At 40.8% G+C, this 23423-nt stretch overlaps 1 protein-coding gene across 1 annotated transcript in view; it reads left to right on the top strand.

Annotated features, from left to right (window-relative positions):
* The first annotated feature begins 1634 nt into the window (after positions 1-1634).
* mgat4a (alpha-1,3-mannosyl-glycoprotein 4-beta-N-acetylglucosaminyltransferase A) overlaps positions 1635-23423 on the top strand; it is a 123570-nt gene continuing 101781 nt past the window's right edge. Inside the window, exon 1 of the mRNA XM_084315020.1 lies at positions 1635-2677. Within this exon, the coding sequence (XP_084171146.1) occupies positions 2584-2677 (94 nt within the window). The 5' untranslated portion in view covers positions 1635-2583. The remainder of the gene's footprint in view (positions 2678-23423) is intronic.

Genomic DNA, 23423 nt, shown 5'->3' with positions numbered 1-23423 from the left:
TTTGGGTATATGGAGAGAAAATGTTTTTTTTCCAGCAGTCTGCATCATTGATTTGGGTATATGTAGATAAATAAATAATATTTTCATCAGTCTACAGCATTGGTCTTGTGTAGTGTTTGGTGAATTTATTGTATATTTGCACATTCTCTGCGTACTTCACTTACAGTACTCTAATCACTGAGAAGTAGAATAGCTAAATGTGTTTTAGGTTAAGCACAGCAGTGTGAGTAACTGGTTCAAACAGAATTAAGTCATATAAAACGTGTGTTTCATATAGTAACAAAATGTAGTTTTTTATAATTAGTGTATGGTTTTGACAAGTGTTTAATTTAGCAAAGGATCTGAGGTGTTCTGATAATTGTGTGTGTGGTTGTGCTAATTGTGTGTTTTGAAACACCGGGCCCCGTTTTAAAAATCATGCTTAAGCAATCGAAAAAAAAAGTCTCATAAAAAAGATATTAGATTTTTGGGTATTTTCCTGCCTTTGGTCCGCTTTGCATTCACATCTCAAATGCAGGGTTCACTTGCAAGAGTGAATGAGCTTTCACACCACCCCAAACCAACCGGACTATCCGAGGAAATGAACCAGGGTTCGATTAAAGCTTATTATAGTTTATCACAGTATCATGAGCATGTCTTTGTCAGTGGACACTGGACATGGGTATGGAGGCTCCAGGTGCTGCTGCGTTAAAGTGCACATCTTCAATACCTATCTGTACTATTTAAAAGCACAGTGCAGGACACACTCAAAGGTTATCGCACCTCAGAGATGGCAGTGGACATGTATGACAGGACAAAGGCCATATGTAATGGCATCTTGTGGCACAAGCTCAGACCTCAGCTCAGGAGATCAGCTGAGACAGAGATTGTTCTATCCAGAGCTTGAGAGCAGGTTCTCATGAGTTGGATAACAACTTATGAGAGGCATACAGGCATGTTATCCAGCCTCAGACCAGTTTCTCTCAGTGGAATTGCTGCAACCCCTCGCCACACATTACAATATCCAACTATTGCCAGAGGAGATCACAGTTGCAAAGTGTTTCCTGGTCAGGACAGGCAGAGATGCAGTCCCTACTATCCAAAGTGTATTTTCCCTCCTGGATGATGATGATAATAATAATAATAATAATAATAATAATAATAATAATAATAATAATAATAATAATAATAATAATAATAATAATAATAATGCATTTGATTTATAAGGCGCCTTTCAGGACACTAAAAAAAAAGTCCACAAATCGGTGAATGAAAAATTATAGGATCAAATGAAAACTACTTACTAAAAATGTTTAAAAGTACTAAAAACCAACAAAAAATACCAAACACTAACAAACATTCAGCAAAGACAATGGGGATGCTGACATAAAAAAAAAAAAAAAAGGTAAAAAAAAAAAATGTAAACAATTTTTTTTTTTTTAGATCCGGGGCTAGGAGAAAAACATCCGGGGCTAAAGCCCCGGAAGCCCAGGGCTAACGACGCCACTGGTTGAAAGGTATGCGCACTGCACCACTGCTTAAAACAGCGCACCTCCGAGCTGCTTCTATAGAAAGTAGGTTCGTGGCTGCCACAGGCTTGCCCAGTGAGAGGATTCACCGGCGCTGCAGCTGGACCCTATTGGGTTGAAGGGATGGTTTCAGCGCTGCTGCTGGTACAGTAGCTAGCTGAACGTTAGCTAACTCAACCTGCTCGCTAGCTAAACGCGCAGTGCCATATTATTATATCGACTTGCTCGCCTCGTCGTGAACTTCAGTAACATTGCTGGCTAACAACAACGTTGTTTTCTCATTTCGTGGCGATGCCGCCGGCCGGTACCAGTTTCAGTGACAAACTGTGCGAGGCGTCGTAGTCTTTGGACGCCAGGGACCACAACACACAACAACCACCACACAGGAGACCATCACCAGCTGCAGACAGTACTGTGTGTTATTATCGAGCATGTAACTCCGGTGTGTATGAAGTACGAGCTTCCCCCCTCTGGTTGTCTTCTATATAATCATCCCATGGATCGACCACGGAAACCGTTCATCACGGAAGAAGACATTAATAAAAGGAAACGAAGAAGTCTCCGGGTTGCTGCCTCCTCGTCGTGACCCACTCTCTGACTGTGCGGCGTGAGAGAGAGAGAGACGGGAGGAGCCACTGAAATCAACCCCCGTCCCGTTACAACCACATACATAATTAATCACATTCACAGCAGCAGTTATCGAGGAAGACATTGGAAGAAAAGCCCTCTATCGACATTCAACACCTCATCCCTCCCTCTCTGGGGCGTTTCTTCACCCCGACTCCCGAGGGGCCGCCCGTCGTCGCTACTACTACTAGCCCCATCCTATGCGTTGCGCCGCGGCCGGGCTCGACATCCTGAAGACTGGGAGGCAGCAGGCAGCGGCACGGCAGCCCCGGGCTCGACATCCTGAAGACGGGGAGGCAGCAGTCAGCGGCACGGCAGCCCCGGGCTCGACATCCTGAGGACGGGGAGGCAGAAGCACGGCAGCCCCGGGCTCGACATCCTGAAGACGGGGAGGCAGCAGCACGGCAGCCCCGGGGAGGAGGAGGTGGAGAGGAACCGCTGCAATGAGATGAGGCTCAGAAATGGAACTGTTGCCACTGCGATTATTTTCTTCACGTCGTTTCTCAGCCTATCTTGGTATACAGCCTGGCAGAATGGCAAAGGTAGGAATCAACATTTATATATCATCATCATCATCATCATCATCATCATCATCATCACCAACACAACACCATGACAGATCCGGGATAATAACACTGTCCCTCCTTATTACATGACTTTTGATTAAGTGACATAATGTACGCGGCAGCCGGCCAAATATTGCATTATTAGGCTATTTTGACAAGGTGGTCTGTCAATATCCATTTGACGCATTTAAAGGCTGGCTTTTGGACTTGTAATACTAGCAGTAGCAACACGGTGGATGAATGAATGAATGAAAACTTTATTTAACAGATTGCAGAATGGGTACAATACAGTACGGCTCAATACATACAATTGTTAAGGGGATGCAGACCTGAGAAAGACGTTTGTCTTGTTTCCATCAGGGTCCCCCATTTTCAATTCATATAGATTGGGCAGTGTTCTCTGTTAGGATCTATGGGTAATAGTACTGTATATTTGCATATTGTATATGTCACAAATGTAACAGTACTATATACCTGTATGTCATGTATGTCCCTATGCCATAAATGTCATGGGGGACCCTGATGTAAACAAGACGAAAGTCTTCTCTGATTGATTGATTGATAATTGATTGAAACGTTTATTAACAGATTGCAGAATGGGTACAGTACAGTACAGCTCAATACATACAATTGTTAAGGGGATGCAGACCAGAGAAAGACTTTCGTCTTGTTTACATCAGGGTCCCCCATTTCAATTCATCATAACATATATGACATACATGACATACAGATAGACAGTACTGCTAGTGCTACATCTATACATTTATGACATATCAGATTTGCAAATACAGTACTGTTTGTGATACAAAAGTGTCCAGAAAAAGAGTGTATATACATTTGACGTAGAAACTGTACATTGGAGGAGGTTGGGTGGGTGGGGTGGGGTTGGGTGGGTGGGTGGGGGCTGTACATTGGAGGTGGGGGGGGGGGGGGGGGGGGGGGTTGGGTAGGGGACACACACATTGTACACTGTACATTGGAATCCTGACAAAGCCATACTTGGTCATTTACTGTACAACTAGGTTAGGACATTTGTAGGGGCCAGTTTCGAATTGCAGTCTCCTGTAGGTGCTCTTTAAGAGCGGTTTTGATTGTGGGTAGGGATTCACATTCCTTTACAGCTTTGGGTAGGGCTTTCCACATTGATGTGGCATAATTGCGAAACGTGTTTAGTCCCTTGTTTGAGCCGAATCTGGGTTTAACATGATTTGTGGAGCTCCCTCTGGTGTTGTGATCGTGGTATTCACTGACCTTTGGGAAGTATTTTGACATGTACATGGGTACCTTGGTCGCGTAGTGTATCTTGTAGACCAGGCCCATTGCAAGTTGCTGTACTCTCAAGTCTGTCGTCTACTCTAAGCCATCCTAGGTTGTCAAAGTGGGCAGGGGTGAGGTGGGTTCTAGGAGTCAGGTCAAGCAGTAGTCTGACTAGCTTGTTTTGAGATGTTTGTAATTTGTTTTTTAGTGCCTTTGAGGTGCTTTGGTACCATGAGGTGCAAGCATAGTTGTAGTACCCTTGAATGAGTGCTCCTGCTAGAGTCTTCAGGGTATTCTTGTTTACCAGAGAGGAGATCCGGTACAAGAATCGAGTTCGTTGGTTGACTTTTTTTTTATTACATTGGATGCCATTTTGTCACAGGAAAGATTAGCCTCTAGGATGGAACCCAGGTAGGTAATTTGATTTCATCTTTCCTTGTGACAATATTGTCACCCACTGTAACCGAGAAGCCGTCGGTCTGCATCCCCTTAACAATTGTATGTATTGAGCTGTACTGTACTGTACCCATTCTGCAATCTGTTAATAAAGTTTTCAATCAATCAATGTATGTTGTGTATATCATAAATGTCACTATGAATTGAACATGGGGGACCCTGATGTAAACAAGACAAATGTCTTTCTCTGGTCTGCATCCCCTTAACAATTGTGTGTATTGAGCCGTACTGTATTGTACCCATTCTGCAATCTGTTTTTCATTAATTCATTCAGTGTAGTAAATATGTGAGCTTAATAACAAGACCCCAAAGGTGTAATGGGACAGGAGCTACTCCATCCATGCTCATACTCAACCTCTATTCGTCTTCTGTTTATGGTGACATGGGCAACGGGTGGTCTTCTTTTAATCCTCCTCACTGTGGTTTCATACGCCATTACACTGCCCAGAGCCACGATTATATGAGATATTCATTGTATATGCCCGGCATTGGCCCCTGATTGCTTTTTCATAAGATTAAGACCGCCAGCGAGCTGTGTTGATCAATACTCTCCGGCATGTATTTTGACAGCCCATCGCTCGGCAATCAATAATTGTATGGTTCGATCGGCCCTCCAATCAATAAGGGGTAATTCAACAGAGTAGTCGAAATGAGTATTCAAGCGCCATCATCTAAAGTCGGCACACATCCCGAACATGATTGCTATTCTAGACACTCGTCACAAGAGTGATTGTGTCACAAAAAAAAGAGAGGCTTGCTTACACAATGGTCTGGCCTATAGTGTTTGCCACTCAGTAGTGGTGGTCGTGGGTGAGTGAATGCTGAGTAGGCTACTGCACAGGGTTAACTTGGTCCACAGTGGGAAGGGAACGGCCTTGGGCTTCAGTGACTTGTTATCAGCAGAGTGTAAATAATTGCAGCCTTTCGATAAATTCTAAGGCAAGCCTTTGTGTGATTAATACCCACTGTTTTATGAGCTCGTGGAATATCTGCGCCTCGAGACGTGGTCCAGTGCCGCCCGCCACTACAGCGTGCCAAGAGTGCTTGTATGAAAGTCAGTGTGATGAGCAAAGGGCAGATTTCTGTCCTGTTGGGTGGTACTGTAAACTACTAATGAGTCGGTCAGTCAACCAGCACAGGTCTGACCCTTTAGCTCAGCTGGTTAGTGCAGCCGCCTGTGGATCCTATGGTCCCAGGCCAGGTTCAAATCCACTCTGTTACAGTATTAACCAGTTGGTTTGGGCCAGAGGTAAACAAACGTAAACAAAAACACAACATTAAGGGTGCGATGAGGAACGGTGCTAGCATGAGTTTTCCTGTGAACCCGCAAACAGGTTTTTTCATTCTGCCATCTGAATAATATTGGTAGAATAGGTAGTATGTTTAGTATATTCTATCATTCTGTCCTATATCTCTTGTTAATACATCAATACTACTTAATGTTAAAATAATCACACTACAGGTGTCTCATAAAGAAGTATATCACGTATCACATCATATATCTTAGTCTGAGCATATCATTTACTAGTGTTGGCAGAAAGCCATCAAAGGGGAGGAATTATGTGGTGGAATATACTTTATATTCCATATTATGAATAGGATGACCAAAGAGTCTGTCTTTAACACATGATGAATGAATGAAAACTTTATTTAACAGATTGCAGAATGGGTACGTACTAGGGATGCTCGATATTGGCTTTTTTACCGATACCGATATTCCGATATTGTCCAACTCTTAATTTCGATACCGATACCGATACCGATATCAACCGATACCGATATATGCAGGGTTTCCCCCCCAAAAAACGGAATAATTTCAGGTAACTAATAATTTCACTGGATGCATTCAAAAGCAGGGGAGGAAATTAGGCCACTTTACTGGCCAAATGCTGGTATTTTTTACGTTTGGCTGGTAAAAAATATCAGATACCCGCCAGTTGGCTGGTAAGCCAAAAAGTTAGTTTCCTCCCCTGCTGGCGAGTATACAATAAAATAAAACATTCTGCAATCACTGCACTGGCAAACGGTGCGCGTCTTCTGAGTGTTCGCTTTAGTTGACAGTGCCACGAGAGCACTCCACAAGACCACCCCCGGACATATGATGTTTAATAAACGTTTGCGCAGTACTGGCCAACCCGCGGACATATAATAATAAAAGTCCCGCGGTACTAGGCTAGCCATCAGGAGCACTCGCAAACAGATAACGTTAAACGCAGCAGAAGATGGAAAACAGACAGACTGACCAACGGGGAACTGCATCCAACCCTAGTACAACCCTCGAGTATAAGTTACTAAGGACACATTTAAATCACAGAGGTGTAATGTTAGTCTACTGGAACTGTATACAGTGGTTAGCTTCTAGTTAGCGTTTTAGCTATAGCTGCTTGCTAGCTAACGTTAGCCCCGTGTGCTCAAAGCAGCCAGCTAGGTGTATCTGTTATGACTATAATGTTTCCAAAAAAGCACCGGACTACGACGTAAGGTTAGACATTTTATTTCATGCTCAAAAGCCCCTGGCTTGCACATCGCAGTCACGAAAGGGGCTAGCTCAACCAGTGCACTGTGCACAACAGCACACCAACCCAACTGACGTTACCACAACACTTGACGGTACTTCACAGCACTGTCGTAAGACCACCGTGCTGTCTTAAAGGCACAGTGTGCCTACCCAGATGCATACACAACATTGACACGGCTTGACATACAAAGAAGTAATTATCACAATTAGCGATTTTTTTTGTCTGGTAAAAAATCTGTTTGGCTGGTAAAAAAAATCAGATACTCGCCAGTTGGCTGGTAAGCCAAAAAGTTAGTTTCCTCCCCTGTTCAAAAGGCTTTCTAAATGTAAGCATTATCTGTGCAAAATATGATAATTAAAAAAGTAAAAATTAACATTACATATCTCTTGTTGTTGAATTAAACCAAAATGCATACTTTTGACAATAAATAAAATAAGAATTGGTTCTTACTTGCTTGCCTGGGTAAATAAAGGTAAAAAAAAAAAAAAAAAAATTATATTTTTTTTTTTTTTTTTTTTTACCGATACCGATATTTTCCGATATCACATTTTACTGCCGATATCGGCCGATAATATCGGTCGGCCGATAATATCGGACATCCCTAGTACGTACAATACAGTACGGCTCAATACACACAATTGTTAAGGGGATGCAGACCAGAGAAAGACGTTTGTCTTGTTTACATCCGGGTCCCCCATTTTCAATTCATAGTGACATTTATGACATACACAACATACATGACATCATGACATTTATGGCATAGGGACATACATGACATACAGGTATATAGTACTGTTACATTTGGGACATATACGATATGCAAATATACAGTACTGTTACCCATAGATCCTGACAGAGTATATGATGGGGAGGAGACTGTACATTAGGAGGGGGTGGGTGGGTGGGAGAGAAATAATATACATACGGTGGGGAGAGAATATATACATACGGTGGGGAGGAGACTGTACATTAGGAGGGGGTGGGTGGGTGGGTGGGAGAGAAATATACATACGGTGGGGAGAGAATATATACAAGCGGTGGGGAGGAGACTTGTATTAGGAGGGGGTGGGGGGGTTTGGACATTTACGGTGGCCAGTTTCAAATTGCAGCCTCCCGTAGGTGCTCTTTAAGAGCGGTTTTGATTGTGGGTAGGGATTCACATTCCTCTACAGCTTTGGGTAGGGCGTTCCACATTGATGTGGCATAATTGCTAAACGTGTTTAGTCCCTTGTTTGAGCCGAATCTGGGTTTAACATGATTTGTTGAGCTTCCTCTGGTGTTGTGGTCGTGGTAATATTCATCACTGACCTTTGGGAAGTATTTTGACATGTACATGGGTACCTTAATCGTATAGTATAGTGTATCTTGTAGTCAGACCAGGCCCATTACAAGTTGCTGTACTCTGTCGCTACTCTAAGCCATCCTAGGTAGTCAAAGTGGGCAGGGGTGAGGTGGGTTCTAGGAGTAAGGTCAAGTAGATTCAGATTCAGAGTTTTTATTTGCCACATGGAATCAATACAATCAGAGTTTCTTCATACACAATCATAAATATCATACCATGGACAAAAGGAGCAGGAAGAAGAATAATCTTATTCTTGCCTGCCCCTTATTCCTAAACTAAACAAGTATTTACTTAATGGTCGGCGTACAACCTAATTTACACAAAATAATAATTTATACCATTATACAAGAAACACACAATCCACAGTTAAACAAGAAAAAATTGAATAATAATAATAATAAAGAATAAAGAATAAAAGAGAAAAAAAAAAAGGAAATATCTCACTATTCAGATCACATTTGACTTTCATACTGACTGGCTAGCCAAACACTGATGAAGGAACAAATCAGTTCCGAAACATGTATGTTTCAGGCTACTATTAAAACTTTTGAATCTGAGAGTGCTGGTCCGGCTTCCTGCTTTCTTCAACTTAATCTTGGGGATTTCAGCACCCAGTGTCAGACATTGTGAGCGCGGTCTAACTCGACTTTTTTTTTTAACTTTCATACTGACTAAATTTTTTTTTTTTTATAATTCTTTTTGAATTGATAAACACTTACATCCCTTAAGCTCGTTATGGAGAGAATTCCACAACTTTACACCAATAACTGAAGGACACATCTGTTTAAGTGTGGTACGTGCAAACTGATGTTTAAAATTGTATTTTTTCCTACTAAACTCACTTTCTAAATGAAAAATATTTTGTAGTTTTTCTGGCAGTGTATTATTTCTTGCCCTAAACATAATTAACATTGTTTGAAACTTAACCATGTCTTCAAGTTTAATTATTCTAGAGTTTATAAATAATGTGTTTGTGTGTTCTCGATAATTCACTTTATGTGTGATTCTTACAGCCCTCTTCTGTAGTATATATAATGGTTTTATATTGGTCCCATAAGTATTCCCCCATACTTCAAATCTTTTTTTTAACGTGTGCTATGTGAGATTTCCATGTTAATTTATCATCCATAATCAAGAAAACGAAATTCATTAACACTCTATATCAACTCCATCTATGGTCTGTACTATATTTTCATCTAGTTTTCGATTGCCAAAAATCATAAATTTAGTTTTTTTCAGATTCAGTGATAGCTTATTTACATCAAACCATTTCTTTAGCTTTGTCATTTCATACACATTATTCAGTCTGACCAGTTTGTTTTGTGATGTTTGTAATCTTGTTTTTAGCGCCTTTGAGGTGCTTTGGTACCATGAGGTGCAAGCATAGTCGGTCGTAGTACCCTTGAATGAGTGCTCCTGCCAGAGTCTTCAGGGTATTCTTGTTTACCAGAGAGGAGATCCGGTACAAGAATCTAGTTCGTTGGTTGACTTTTTTTATTACCTTGGATGACACATTTTTCAACCAGTTGAACAAACTATAAAACACACAGACCTCATTTCACAATAGAGCCACGTCTACACCTGTTATCTGTACACAAACAAGTAAATTAAGGGCACCTAGATCCACACAGGGTAAGTAAATAAGTCAAACACACAGAATTAAATACCTTGTTATAAAAAGGTAGATCTGAAGGTTGTAAGGTAGAATGTTTTTAATGTCTGAGAGCTGTGACTGCAATTAACTAATACAATTCCTCAAGTGGGTTTTGACCAATTGAATCCTGTGTCCGGAAGTCTTGTCCTGGATTGTGATATTGAGTTAATTATCTAAAAGTATAATTATTGAAATCTTCCATAATGGTTATTGTAGGCCAGTTTAATTAACATAAGAAATGTACTTGAGAACTGGCTGGTGGCAATGTTTTTTTTATTTGTATATGATTGTAAATGTTGGTAGTAATTACATCATTCATCTAAACCTCTGCTTTCCTAACCAACCAACCAGCTGGACGAATGTAATGACCAAAATAAATGAATGTGACTACATTTCAGTGTTCAAGGCATTTAATTCATTCTCGAGAATACTGTACTGTAGCTGTACTGTACTGTACTGTAGCTGCTTTTCCATGTCAGGGTCGAATGTCTGCTGGATCCCGGCTGTATATGTACCGCTACGCTTTGTTTGCTTCATATCACAGCCAGGCAAATGAACATAGACTGAAATTAACTTTAGATCTCCCAGGCGACCGCATTTAATTTTACTTACTCTGAAGCATTTTATACTTTTTATTACCGAAACATAAAATCAGGGCCACTTATTTGTCAAACACTTATCCCAAAGTTGTTGAAACGTTCCAGCATCTCAAAATGTAAATGGAGTCTTTCTAGTTCACTGGCTGCCGCCATGATGAATCAATTGACATTGATTCTATTGCCATTTTGAAAAGTTGGTCGATTTAAAAAAACGTTTGGGGGCAGTGTTGAGATGCAAGGCTGTGATATAAGCTAGCAAAGCACAGTGTTGCATATACAGCTGGAAGCCAGCAAGGCGAAGGTCAATTTCACATGTTTCTAACATGATGACGCAGAGACATTGTGCCACCGCTTGTTTGTTCCATGCTGTCCCCCAGGTTGGAACTCCTATCTGCTGGCAACACGATGTAAAATGAAGCACATATGTTATTTTGGGGGTTGTAGAGTGCCTTCAGTGAGTCCCACATAGATAGCCCTGTTTAGCCTTGGAGTTGAAACCAGCCTATCGATTGGTAGCTACTATAAACTCCAGGAGGCAGGCTATTGACTTCACTTCTCTACAACGCATCTTTCTCTGGGCACATCACTGAGCTTTTATAGTGTTGAGTCATTGACCTTCATTCATTCATTCACTCTTTATCTCATGTTGAAAATTACATTGAGGGGCAGCCCTAGTTTTCAGTGTCGTCGAGCAATTACCTTCACATAAGGGCTGACCTTCGATTTTTTCTTTTTGGAATTCGAAGCTTCGGGCCCGATATTCGATTTTAATTCGAAGCTTCGAGATAAAAAAATATATATAAAAAAATATTAATTCCTTAAATTTTATTTAAATTTAAAAAATTTAAAACTTTGTCAGTGCTGTAAGGTTTAAACCTTTTTAAATCTTAGACAAACAAAACACTTTGCTTTCATGAAATATTGTAAGCCGTCATTTGAGGCTTTATAAAAGCAGCACAATGAACAAAATCTGTCAGTGCCGAGTCCGACCTCATCTTAAATAACAAACACCATTGCTTGTTGTAGTTAACAAAGAGGCAGAGTTGATTTTGCACAAAAAAAAAATCATATATATATATATTTTTTCCAATAATCAAATTTTATTTTCATATTCGAATCCCATGCCCATCGAACGAAGCTTCGAAGTATTTAAGACGGCCCTAATTGGCATACATCACATGTAAACCAAAAGTACAAAAACTACAAAAAAATTATAAAAAATTGAATTGAAACACACACACAATAGCCTACACTTTTTTGTTTTGTTTTTTGAAGTGATAAAACACATAATTGGGTATCCCTGTATAGGAAAAGGGTGAAAATGAATGTGAAATGTAAACGGGTCTTGACACACACACACACACACACACACACACACACACACACACACACACACACACACACACACACACACACCAGGGTTTCCGTTAGAAAAAATTGTTGCCGGTCTCCGTGACCTGCAAGATTTCAATCTACCGGACAAATGAGATTAATTCCGGTCATAGTTTATTGAGCTTTAAAACAATTGATATGCAGGCTATATAAAGAATGGCATCCTCAAGGCATGTAGATTTATAATATTATTACTTAAAACTAGGCTACTTTTGCGTATACAGTCATTAATATATTCCAAATAAAATAAGTCCCTCGATACTCCGTGCTGCTGCTGACTTGAAATAAAATAGACCGCGTATGTGGGCAGTCGGTCCGACACTAAACAGCAGTCTGTTATAATCACATTTTTATGAGCTAACTAATTCCGTTATATTGGACATTTGTATTAATTATATCAAGCGAAGAACTGAGAAATTTGGCAGAGAGAGACGGCAACATTATCGTGGGTTTGCGTGATGTATATCTCCACCTCCCAACGACTTGGTGCTGGTCATAATGTCCGGTGAAAACAACTCCCTCCAAGCACAACTCGACCACCTGAACTGTATTAAAACAGGCCAAAATCAAATAGCCCATGCGACGAACGATTCATTACATTCGTTTCATCGTTGCTCCACCAAGCAGCCGGTCCAACAATGAAAGCTGTTGTCAGCGCGAGCCGGCCGCAGTTAGTTTGCAAGAAGCATCCAGCTGCAGACCCGCAGAGCAGCTTTCCAGGTCTGGGGACCGCACTGTGCCAGCAAAGCTGGCGGGTTCTGTGGGTCTGCAGCTGCATGCCTCTCGCAAATCCAGCAGCAAGCTCTCGCCGACACAGCGTCGTCATCACCAGACCGGCTGCTTGGCGAAGCAACGACAACAAATGCAATGATTGTTTCGTTCATCGCATAGGCCATTCAACTCCAGCCCACCTGAATACAACCCAAACAATCAAATTGTGCCCAGAGGGAACCACTTTCACCGGACATTATGACCGGAGAGATTAAATATGTCGGACTTCAACAGATTTTGCCGGTCAAATACCGGTAATTACCGGCTAACGGAAACGCTGACACACACACACATGGCTGGGAGTTATATTGAATATGAAGGTATACCATCATAGATTCATGCAAAAGTATAGATCTTTACTATATTGTAAAAAAGAAAAAAATATATATACAGTACGTATACTGTATCCAAATAAATAAGTTAAAATACAGACGATATACAGTCAAATACTGTTATATCGTCAAAACTGAGAAAAATATGTTATGATATTTTGGGCATACCCAGCCCTACTCACATATTCTATCATGTCAAGGTGGCAGGCGCCCTCTTAAACTGTACTGTAGGATATGTCTCATCTCCAACTAAATTTGTTAGAGACAACCCATGATGTGTAAGACCTGCATGAAGTTGAATGTATCATAATATGATATAATATGTCTATATTCTAGACATGAGGACTAGTCATGTGATCGTTCTAAGACCTGCCTGGTTCCGGACGGATGTCTTTACTCTAGTCTAGGAGTTTCTCTTGATTTATATGGTTCCACTTAGTCTGACGTTTGACAAGAGCAGCGTTTAGCCTATTTAAATGAGATCTGTGTTTTGAAATTTGAGGAAAAACTCATGGGTACAACAAGACTGTGTACTAAATGCACTGGAAATGCACAATGAACTACTATTTCAAGCCCATTCTCGAGCGAATGTTGCATGGCTGAGAGGACAACGTTACAAAACCAAAATAGTCAAAACAGCAGACAGAATATACACCATTGGAATCATGTACTACTACTCGTGATTGTTTTTCAACTCTTTTGATGTAAATGTTCACAGCGCTGAATGAAAACAAAGATGGTGGTGAATGGCACGATAGCGAGATAGCAAACAAGACAGGTAGATATGTGATGAGGACTGTATAGAGGCTGGTATGCTTTGATGGGCTCCCCTCCCCATTGCTCTGTTGTTTTAAGAGCATCTTCTGAAGGGTTTTTCTTGTCTCTCCTAGTGTCTTTTATCCCCCATGCCTTTTCCTCCTTCAGGATGAGTTCACCTCTCCAAGCTCCTCAGTGTGGGTAGTTAAGTAAGGGATAATGTAAGGGATAAGGCGCCGAGGTGTTCTAAACGTCAGTGAAGGTCAATTATTTTGCGACAATGACCGAGTATAGCTATACATTATCCCGCTTATTACATGGCTAACTTACTAATGATATACCTAATTCATTTTACACCATCGACAAGACGAGATCAAATGCAGACGCAGTTTTGTTCTGTCGCTCCGCGCTGTCATCGCCGGCAGCCGGCAGGTGTGTCTTATTGCACTGATGCAGTGTGTGTCAGTGGGCTTGATTGCAAACAGCTGCGAACAGCGGCCATTATTGCTCGGCTGAGGTCTGTTATCGAGTAATAACGGACCTCTGCCGAGCGTTATTGACCAATCACAATCAATTATTTCGGCGAATGTTAAAACGCCATGTAATAATAGTATACAATACACATATTACACACGCAGCCTATCCTGTTAAATTATTAACTTGAAGACAGTTGGGGAGTGTGTGTGTGTGTGCTTTTTATTTATATTGGGTAATCTTCTGGCACATCCATTGGCCACTCCTCCTTGTCTTGTGTTACTGGTCACTTGACCACTGTGAACGAGAGCAATGCCAGTCAGCTGTCCAAACACTGCATTCTGAATGACCCTCCAGAATGTGTGCTTTACTGTCTGTCCACAACATTCCCCTGGTGAGATTGTAGCTCTCTAGCTTCTTATTGGCTGCTAATGTTTTCCACTTAATAATGCAGACCTAGGGGAGCTCCAATAGCTCACCGCGTATCTCGGCGCTATTTCGGCGTCGGGGACAACCGTGCGCGTCACGGATCTGGGGTACACGAGTTGGACTCCCGGACTCGCCGTATTTTCTCAGTGTCTTCCCCCGATCTATACCCCATTCAACCTGTTTCTGTCGGTCATGCTTGACCAGAAAAAGCGATAAACGCTAAAAGAACCAGCTGTCTGGTCAAAGTAAAAAAGAAAAAATAATGCAGACCTGGTCAGCGTCGCCGTCGCCTCACACGGTGATGAACGCGCATGATTTGATATGGAGATGTGAATTTAAACCTTTTTTTCCTGACAAATATCACTGTCTCACGATCGGGTCTGGGTTATGTAACCGACTAAACCAAGTAGTCTAAAAATAGAAGATTATTTTTTCTTTCTACACAAAAATAGAATAACTTTGTTATATTACATCAATGAGCCATGGAAATGTAGTGCTTTCTTCTATTTAGATTTACCAACCAGTTTTTTTTTTTTTTTTTTATTGTTGACTAGTACGTCACCCAGCGATTAAATCATTCCCCATCCCTAGTTAATGCAGGATAAACACGGAACTACTCTGCGGAGGGTGCTTTTGGAGTGTGCTCTTGTTTCAGCGGTTTGACCTTGTTTGCTGCAAGTAACCTAAATAGTAAACTGGCACGCAATTTGTTTTTATGTTTTGATACTTTGACCTCCTTCCAGCCGTTGCACCATTAGACCCCCTTCCTTCCCTTCCCCTCCTCCCTGCCCACTCCTGTCTGAGAGCATGTTTGTCTTCACACAGGACTGCACCATCATCAGATCATTCCCAACACAATGGGCCTAAAATAGCCAAAGAAGGGCGTGATCATGGCTAGGGACCAAATGCGGAGGGAGATAAGGAGGTTGGTAGGGAGGAACCGTCCCCCTCGGACAAAGGGAATAACGAATTGGAACAGGACAGAGACGGTCTGCTTGGATTTCTATTTTCAGTGTTTTGTGTGTTTTGGTGACATCTTCTGATGTCGAGAGAGAGGGACGCCTGTCCGCCTGCCAGGCGGGAGCTAAACGGGCCGGAGGGACCGGTAACAAAGAGGGGGGGACGAGCCATGGGCTCGGGAGTTTCGAAGAGGAAGGAAGGATGAGATGGGATTAAGAGAAGGAAAGGAAGGAACGGAAGGGGAGAGAGATAGTGCTTGGCTGAGACACTGGGCAAAGTGGTTGGGTGTTTGACTGTTTGGACCTAAACCCATACACTACACACTCTCTTTCTACATGTGCACGCACACACATGCACACACACACACACACACACACACACACTTCCCTTTATCCTAGACAGCCCGTATGTTGTGCTCATCATAAACAGAAACAGGCGTCCCCTCCCCAGTCCCGGTCACTCGTTAGTGAGTTACAACAATCATCTCCCTACTTAGGCTTTTTTCCCCCCCTTTTCACTTCCTCCATCCCACACTGCTCTTCATTCAGTCAGTGTGTTTCTGCTGCTCCATGTCAGAATTCCCCAGACTACGGACAGGCCTCCTCTGTGGAGGAGAAAAAAGACCATTGTTCTGCTATGACTATTCTCTGCTGGACAAACCCCTGTTCACCATGAACAGTGAGCTTGCTGTGTGTGTGTTGTGTGTGTTGTGTGTGTGTGTGTGTGTGTGTGTGTGTGTGTGTGTGTTGTCTGTGTGCACACCCTCATCATGCCTCACTGTTGACATTTGTAATTTAATATTCTGTTGTCTATAAGGCAGAGTTTCCATGCACCTGGGAAAATATAGGACTAGTTAATTTCCAGTCATCATGGAGAACATCTTTGGACCACCATGGAAATTCGGAAGGTTGCAGGTCTTTCTCATCAATCAACAGAAATAAGAATTGAGAAGCTTTTATAAGAGAAAAAAAAAATCTTAAATTTGTATAAATCTAAGTCTTGGATGGAATCCAATTTGATCCCGACCCATAATGTACATGAACATCTTTAGCGTCATATGTTTTACTTGTCACGTTACTGTATGCCTGCCACCACATCACCACTAGCACATTTCTGAAACGGAGCTACAAATTGTATTTTGAACCATTTCCACAAACCGTTGTTTGTTCACACTCGCACAGTGTGTTTTTCCGATTCAGCCAGGCTGGCATAACTATGTCCCCTAAAGATATGCTGCAAGTTTGATTCAAGCTGGTACAGGGAAAACGTCAGGGGTCCTTGGGAAATACAGAAGTCTAGCCAGTTTCACAGCTCTACTGTATGTGGTTCATGAGATATGGCCGTTCCAAACTACATCAAAGTCGAGGAATTTATGGCCAAGTTATTAAGTGAACAGAATTCACCCTTAAAATGAACGGGACTCTTGTGAAAATGTAAATGGCTGTATTTCTGGCATCTTCTAACTGATCTGCAAACGTTTGGTGTCATTGTAACCGACAGACATGACTGAACATCTTCCATATTTATAAACAAAGTTGTGCAAGCAACATCTAATGTTCATGTTGTCATGCATGTGTTTTGTGCCATTTCCACAATCTTTGTTTGTTCAATCTTTGTTGGATCAAATAAAAAGTGTAACTATGGCCCCTAAAAGATATGCCACGGGTTTGGTTTGATTTGGTGCAAGAACAAAAAAGCAGCAGGGAAAATTGTGGGAAATCCAATATGCCAGACTTTATGGGTCCTTGAGGGAAAATCATCGTTCATGAGGAAATACGTAAGTGCAGCAAGTTATGTGTTGTTATGAGCGTCAGCAAATCAATACCGACACTCATACATCAACACTCAACCAAACCCCTCTGAGGCAATCTCCACTCTCAGCTGCCTCTAAGAAATCCACTCCTGGATCGAAACCGACTTCCTCCAGCTTAATAGTTCAGTTTCAGTTCTACGGTGTCCGTCATGTGTAGGTTAAAGGTGCTATAGATAAAATGTTTATGTGGAGTAATCATAAAAAATCCACAGTTTTTAGAAAGGTGCTGAATAGAAGTAGCCTATTGCTTCCCCCCCCCCTCCCCCCAAAAAGTATTGATTAATGAATTTATAATTGAAAAAGTTTTGCCGGGTTCAAAATGAATGTTGTTTACATGTTGCATGCATGTATCCTCTCCTACTTCCCATTTCCCCCACATGGAATGCACCTGATTGGATAAATGACATGCTGGTGCTACCGTGCTCTAGTGCGATGACATCTAGTGGCTGAATGTTATCTATAGCTATTTTAATACAGCTGGGTAACAGCTGTCACCTCAGCAGTAAGTGCACTAGCTGCAATAGAGTGCTAGTCATATAAAGATGAAAAGAACATTTCTATGGTATAACGGTAAACGTGCCATTATAATTACATACTTGTATTATAAGTGACATAAGTAAAATATAAAGTCAGTGATGTAAATAGGTACACATCCTGCATCTCAAATCCGAAAGGACTCATGAACTCACCATCAATGCATCCTGGGGATGCATATTTTTCCCCATTTTAATTTAGCATCCAATGCGACTTTCACCGCACATGTTTAATTTCAACACGGCTACTAACTTGGTATTGGTATAAACTCGCATGAATGCAGTATTCATTTATCCTGATGACCCGTGGCGGTGAGGCTTTACCGCCCAGGGGACGTGCTGTGTTGGAAAAAAGAAGAAAAAAACTCCATCCGTTGAAAAGTAGATATATATGGTAGATTGTAGGGGTGTAACGGATTGTTGATCTGTGATCCGTCCAGGTCGCTCTCTACAGTATGGTTCATATTGAACTATGGCATGTGAATCACAGATGTATTGCAGAATTGAACCATCATAGTGAGCTACATCACATCATATTCTCTGCATTGTTTGATTCTGCTGTTTGGGCTCATTACAGATTTAGTTTTGTTTAGCATAGATTAAACGGCGTATCATGTAAGCTGGAATACATTTAACGTTGTGTCTGGATAGAGGTCTGTTACCCCAAAGCATTCACACAACACAACCTCTGCATTTACATACTGACAGGGGCAAAATCATAATCAAAGCCTTAATGTTGTTATTTATAGCGAACTATATACAGCTCTTTCCACAGCTCTTTCATTACATTCAGACACGCCCCCTCATAAGAGCAACTTAGAATGAACAAATAATAATTGATAGTAGAATAGAAAAGTATGTGTTCCTTATGCTTTCAGCTAATACATTGAATTTCATTCATTCTCTTTGCTGATCTAAAAAGTTATCCGATCCGTGACTCAAAACCTACAGTAAATGATTTGTGCTCTTGCAATTTAATCATCCACATTATTTTTCTTTGCAATCAAATGGTTAGACTGTGACATAGGGGTGGGTGGTATGGCTTAAATGTATATCACTGTATTTAGAATTTTTAACGGTATAGTGGTATATAGGGCTCTTCCATTAGTATTCTGTAATCTATATTATGACAAAATTGACATTGAATTTAAGTCTTAGTTTAGGTCATTGAACTGTCAGCTTGTATGATATAATCATTACTCACACATGTGCTCCTAAATAATTTTTCCGGTTCGCACAGATCTATTTTAGTCGCAAATGCGAGTTGAGTCCTGGCTGCGTGTGGCTTTTTCCAAATCCAACAGTGCAAAAATGCGGAAGCATTCGTCACCGCACGCCACTACGGTAAAGCGCCTTTCTTTTCAGGCCCGCTTTGGGAGCTGTCGCGCGGAAATAGGCTGTCTATTGCCATTCTCTTTGACAAACTCTAACCTTAACCAGCTCCTTAACAGCGCCTAAACTTAACCGTTCTAACCTTAACCAACTCCGAAACAATGCCTAACCTTAACCTTAACCTTAACCATGCCTAACCTTAACCATAGAAAGAATATTGCCATTCTCTTTGACAAACTCTAACCTTAACCAGCTCCTTAACAGCGCCTAAACTTAACCGTTCTAACCTTAACCAACTCCGAAACAATGCCTAACCTTAACCTTAACCTTAACCATGCCTAACCTTAACCGGCGAAAGAATACAGCTTAAAAAAAAATCACGTTAAAAAAAATATATTTGACGGGATTCGAACTCACCAGCAACTAGCTGTAGGATCCACAGCAGTGGCGTCGTTAGCCCTGGGCTTCCGGGGCTTTAGCCCCGGATGTTTTTCTCCTAGCCCCGGATCTAAAAAAAAAAAAAATTGTTTACATTTTCTTTTTTTTTTTTTTTATGTCAGCATCCCCATTGTCTTTGCTGAATGTTTGTTAGTGTTTGGTATTTTTTGTTGGTTTTTAGTACTTTTAAACATTTTTAGTAAGTAGTTTTCATTTGATCCTATAATTTTTCATTCACCGATTTGTGGACTTTTTTTTAGTGTCCTGAAAGGCGCCTTATAAATCAAATGCATTATTATTATTATTATTATTATTATTATTATTATTATTATTATTATTATTATTATTATTATTATTATTATTATTATTATTATTATTATTATTATTATTATCATCATCATCCAGGAGGGAAAAGACACTTTGGATAGTAGGGACTGCATCTCTGCCTGTCCTGACCAGGAAACACTTTGCAACTGTGATCTCCTCTGGCAATAGTTGGATATTGTAATGTGTGGCGAGGGGTTGCAGCAATTCCACTGAGAGAAACTGGTCTGAGGCTGGATAACATGCCTGTATGCCTCTCATAAGTTGTTATCCAACTCATGAGAACCTGCTCTCAAGCTCTGGATAGAACAGTCTCTGTCTCAGCTGATCTCCTGAGCTGAGGTCTGAGCTTGTGCCACAAGATGCCATTACATATGGCCTTTGTCCTGTCATACATGTCCACTGCCATCTCTGAGGTGCGATAACCTTTGAGTGTGTCCTGCACTGTGCTTTTAAATAGTACAGATAGGTATTGAAGATGTGCACTTTAACGCAGCAGCACCTGGAGCCTCCATACCCATGTCCAGTGTCCACTGACAAAGACATGCTCATGATACTGTGATAAACTATAATAAGCTTTAATCGAACCCTGGTTCATTTCCTCGGATAGTCCGGTTGGTTTGGGGTGGTGTGAAAGCTCATTCACTCTTGCAAGTGAACCCTGCATTTGAGATGTGAATGCAAAGCGGACCAAAGGCAGGAAAATACCCAAAAATCTTTTTTGCTGGTGAAACTTTTTTTTTTCGATTGCTTAAGCATGATTTTTAAAACGGGCCCGGTGTTTCAAAACACACAATTAGCACAACCACACACACAATTATCAGAACACCTCAGATCCTTTGCTAAATTAAACACTTGTCAAAACCATACACTAATTTAAAAAAACTACATTTTGTTACTATATGAAACACACGTTTTATATGACTTAATTCTGTTTGAACCAGTTACTCACACTGCTGTGCTTAACCTAAAACACATTTAGCTATTCTACTTCTCAGTGATTAGAGTACTGTAAGTGAAGTACGCAGAGAATGTGCAAATATACAATAAATTCACCAAACACTACACAAGACCAATGCTGTAGACTGATGAAAATATTATTTATTTATCTACATATACCCAAATCAATGATGCAGACTGCTGGAAAAAAAACATTTTCTCTCCATATACCCAAATCAATGATGCAGACTGATAAAATTTAAATAGAGTACAGAAAATACTAGACATTATCTCTTTGCCTAGCTGGATCTGGCAAGATACTTTTTTGCTCTGTGTATTGTTTTGCAAAAAGTGTGAGGCTGACATTGTGCTTATAGAGGTGCAAATCTGGGCCTATGTTTTGCTCCTTGAGTGTAATGTTTTGATAATTGTGTAATACTTTTGATTTGAGTGTTTATGCAATTGAAGAAAACTGTAAAGACTAGAGATTAACTGTTTATTTCTTTTGTACATAGGCTGTGCATATGTTTGTTTGTTTGTTTATTTGCTTATGTGTATGATTCTTAACTGTTTTTATTTTGTTATTGGTGTATATGTGTGTATGTATGTACAGTATATGTATATATATATATATGTGTATATATGTATATTTGTACTCCTGTTGGGGCCTCTTGGACCAGATCAATGTTTTATCTGGCTAAATAAAGGTTAAATAAATAAATAAGAAACTGATGATTTGGTCCTGTTAACTTTGAATTTTCTATGGGGACTGCCCAGATCCCTCTCATGGACATAGACCTCACTTTGAGAACCTCTAATGATTCTAGTTCTTCAGTATTCATCTCTAATTACTCTAAAATTGCGTATTACTGTGTTTAAAAAAAAATGGGGGGGGGGGGACCCCCCTCCACCCCCCTGGGCTGAAGCCCCCAATGTTTTCTAACCCTAAAAACGCCCCTGATCCACAGCCATGGCGTCTTGCCAATTGAGCTATTTCTGGATACTGAATTTGGGGCGGTGACTTATATATATTGTTAAGGCGGGATCTCATGCGCATGCGCGAGCACCTCGCGAGCACGCCGGCGCACGCACGCACCTGAGCGAGCACGCCGCCGCTGGGCGCTGCGTGAAGGAAAATGAAAGGCGCATTACCGCACGCCACTACGGTACCTCCGGTGACGAATGCGGAAGCATTTTTGCACAGTTGGATTTGGAAAAAGCAAAAGGCGTCCTGCGTTTAGGCAGAATCACACACACACGCACACGCACACGCACACACACACACACCAGGCATTAAAGCGTTCCGTCTTGAGACGTCTATTTGATTATATGTATATAATATTTTAATTGATATTCATTTATATATATATATATATATATATATATATATATATATATATATAATTTTTTTTATATATAAAGTTTGCCAATAGGGATGTTTCAGTAGTATTGGCACTGGTAGTAGTCGTAATAGTAATCCAGTCTATTTTTTTTTTCTTCTAAAGAAATAAACTAGTTCAACACAGGCAACCAATTGCTTAATTTCTTTGATGGCTCAAATGTATGCTCTAGTGTCTAGTCGATTTTGTGTTTTGAGCACAAAGATCATCATAGATCTAGCCTCTTAATTTTGCTCTCAAAGTGCACCAGATTGATGCATTTAACTTTAAAACGTAAAAAAAAACAAAAAAATAATCCAAGGGGGCATGCCCCCGGACTAGGGATGCACCGAAATTTCGGCCACCGAAAATGGCCAAAAATGGCCTTTCGGCTTTCGTCCGAAAGAGTTTTTTCACCGAAAATATATCACCGAAACAGAAACCTGTAACCTAACGCGTGTTGTTGTGATGATGTCGCGCTGTCGGGAGTCGCGCTGTTTCTATGTAAACTCTGCCCGCAACGCGTCCAATAAATGCGTCTTTAACATGCTTTTATATCCTTATTTACTATATGCCCATCGCGGTTAATCACTGAGTGATCTAATATGCATATTATTCAGAGCGAGAGGGGTGGGGGGATTGTTTTTCTCACATTGACACTGTCTGTCTGTTGCGTGTCTACTGTGCCAAAGTCAAGAGAGCACATTCATCTGGGACTAGAAAGGTGCGCTCAGTAGAGCACAGATGTCCGCTGCGGCAGCCAGAGAAAAGATGGAATTAATGTACTGTATGCATTCAGAAGTGCTGAATAAATGTTTTATGGACCCATAATAGTGATTATTTATTATTTAAGTTAAGTTTTGCCATAATCATATATTTTTCCATAATCATAATGTTCCACAACATTGGTAAAAAAAAATCTATTCTATGAATCATTTTCGTCCTTTCGGTTTTCGGCCAACTATTTTCGGTATCGGTTTCGGCCAAGAATTTCCCATTCGGTGCATCCCTACCCCGGACCCC

The sequence above is a fragment of the Notolepis coatsorum genome (assembly GCF_963971535.1).
Source record: "Notolepis coatsorum genome assembly, chromosome: 5".
Lineage (NCBI taxonomy): Eukaryota > Metazoa > Chordata > Actinopteri > Aulopiformes > Paralepididae > Notolepis > Notolepis coatsorum.
This window is presented reverse-complemented; position numbering and strand designations above follow the sequence as displayed.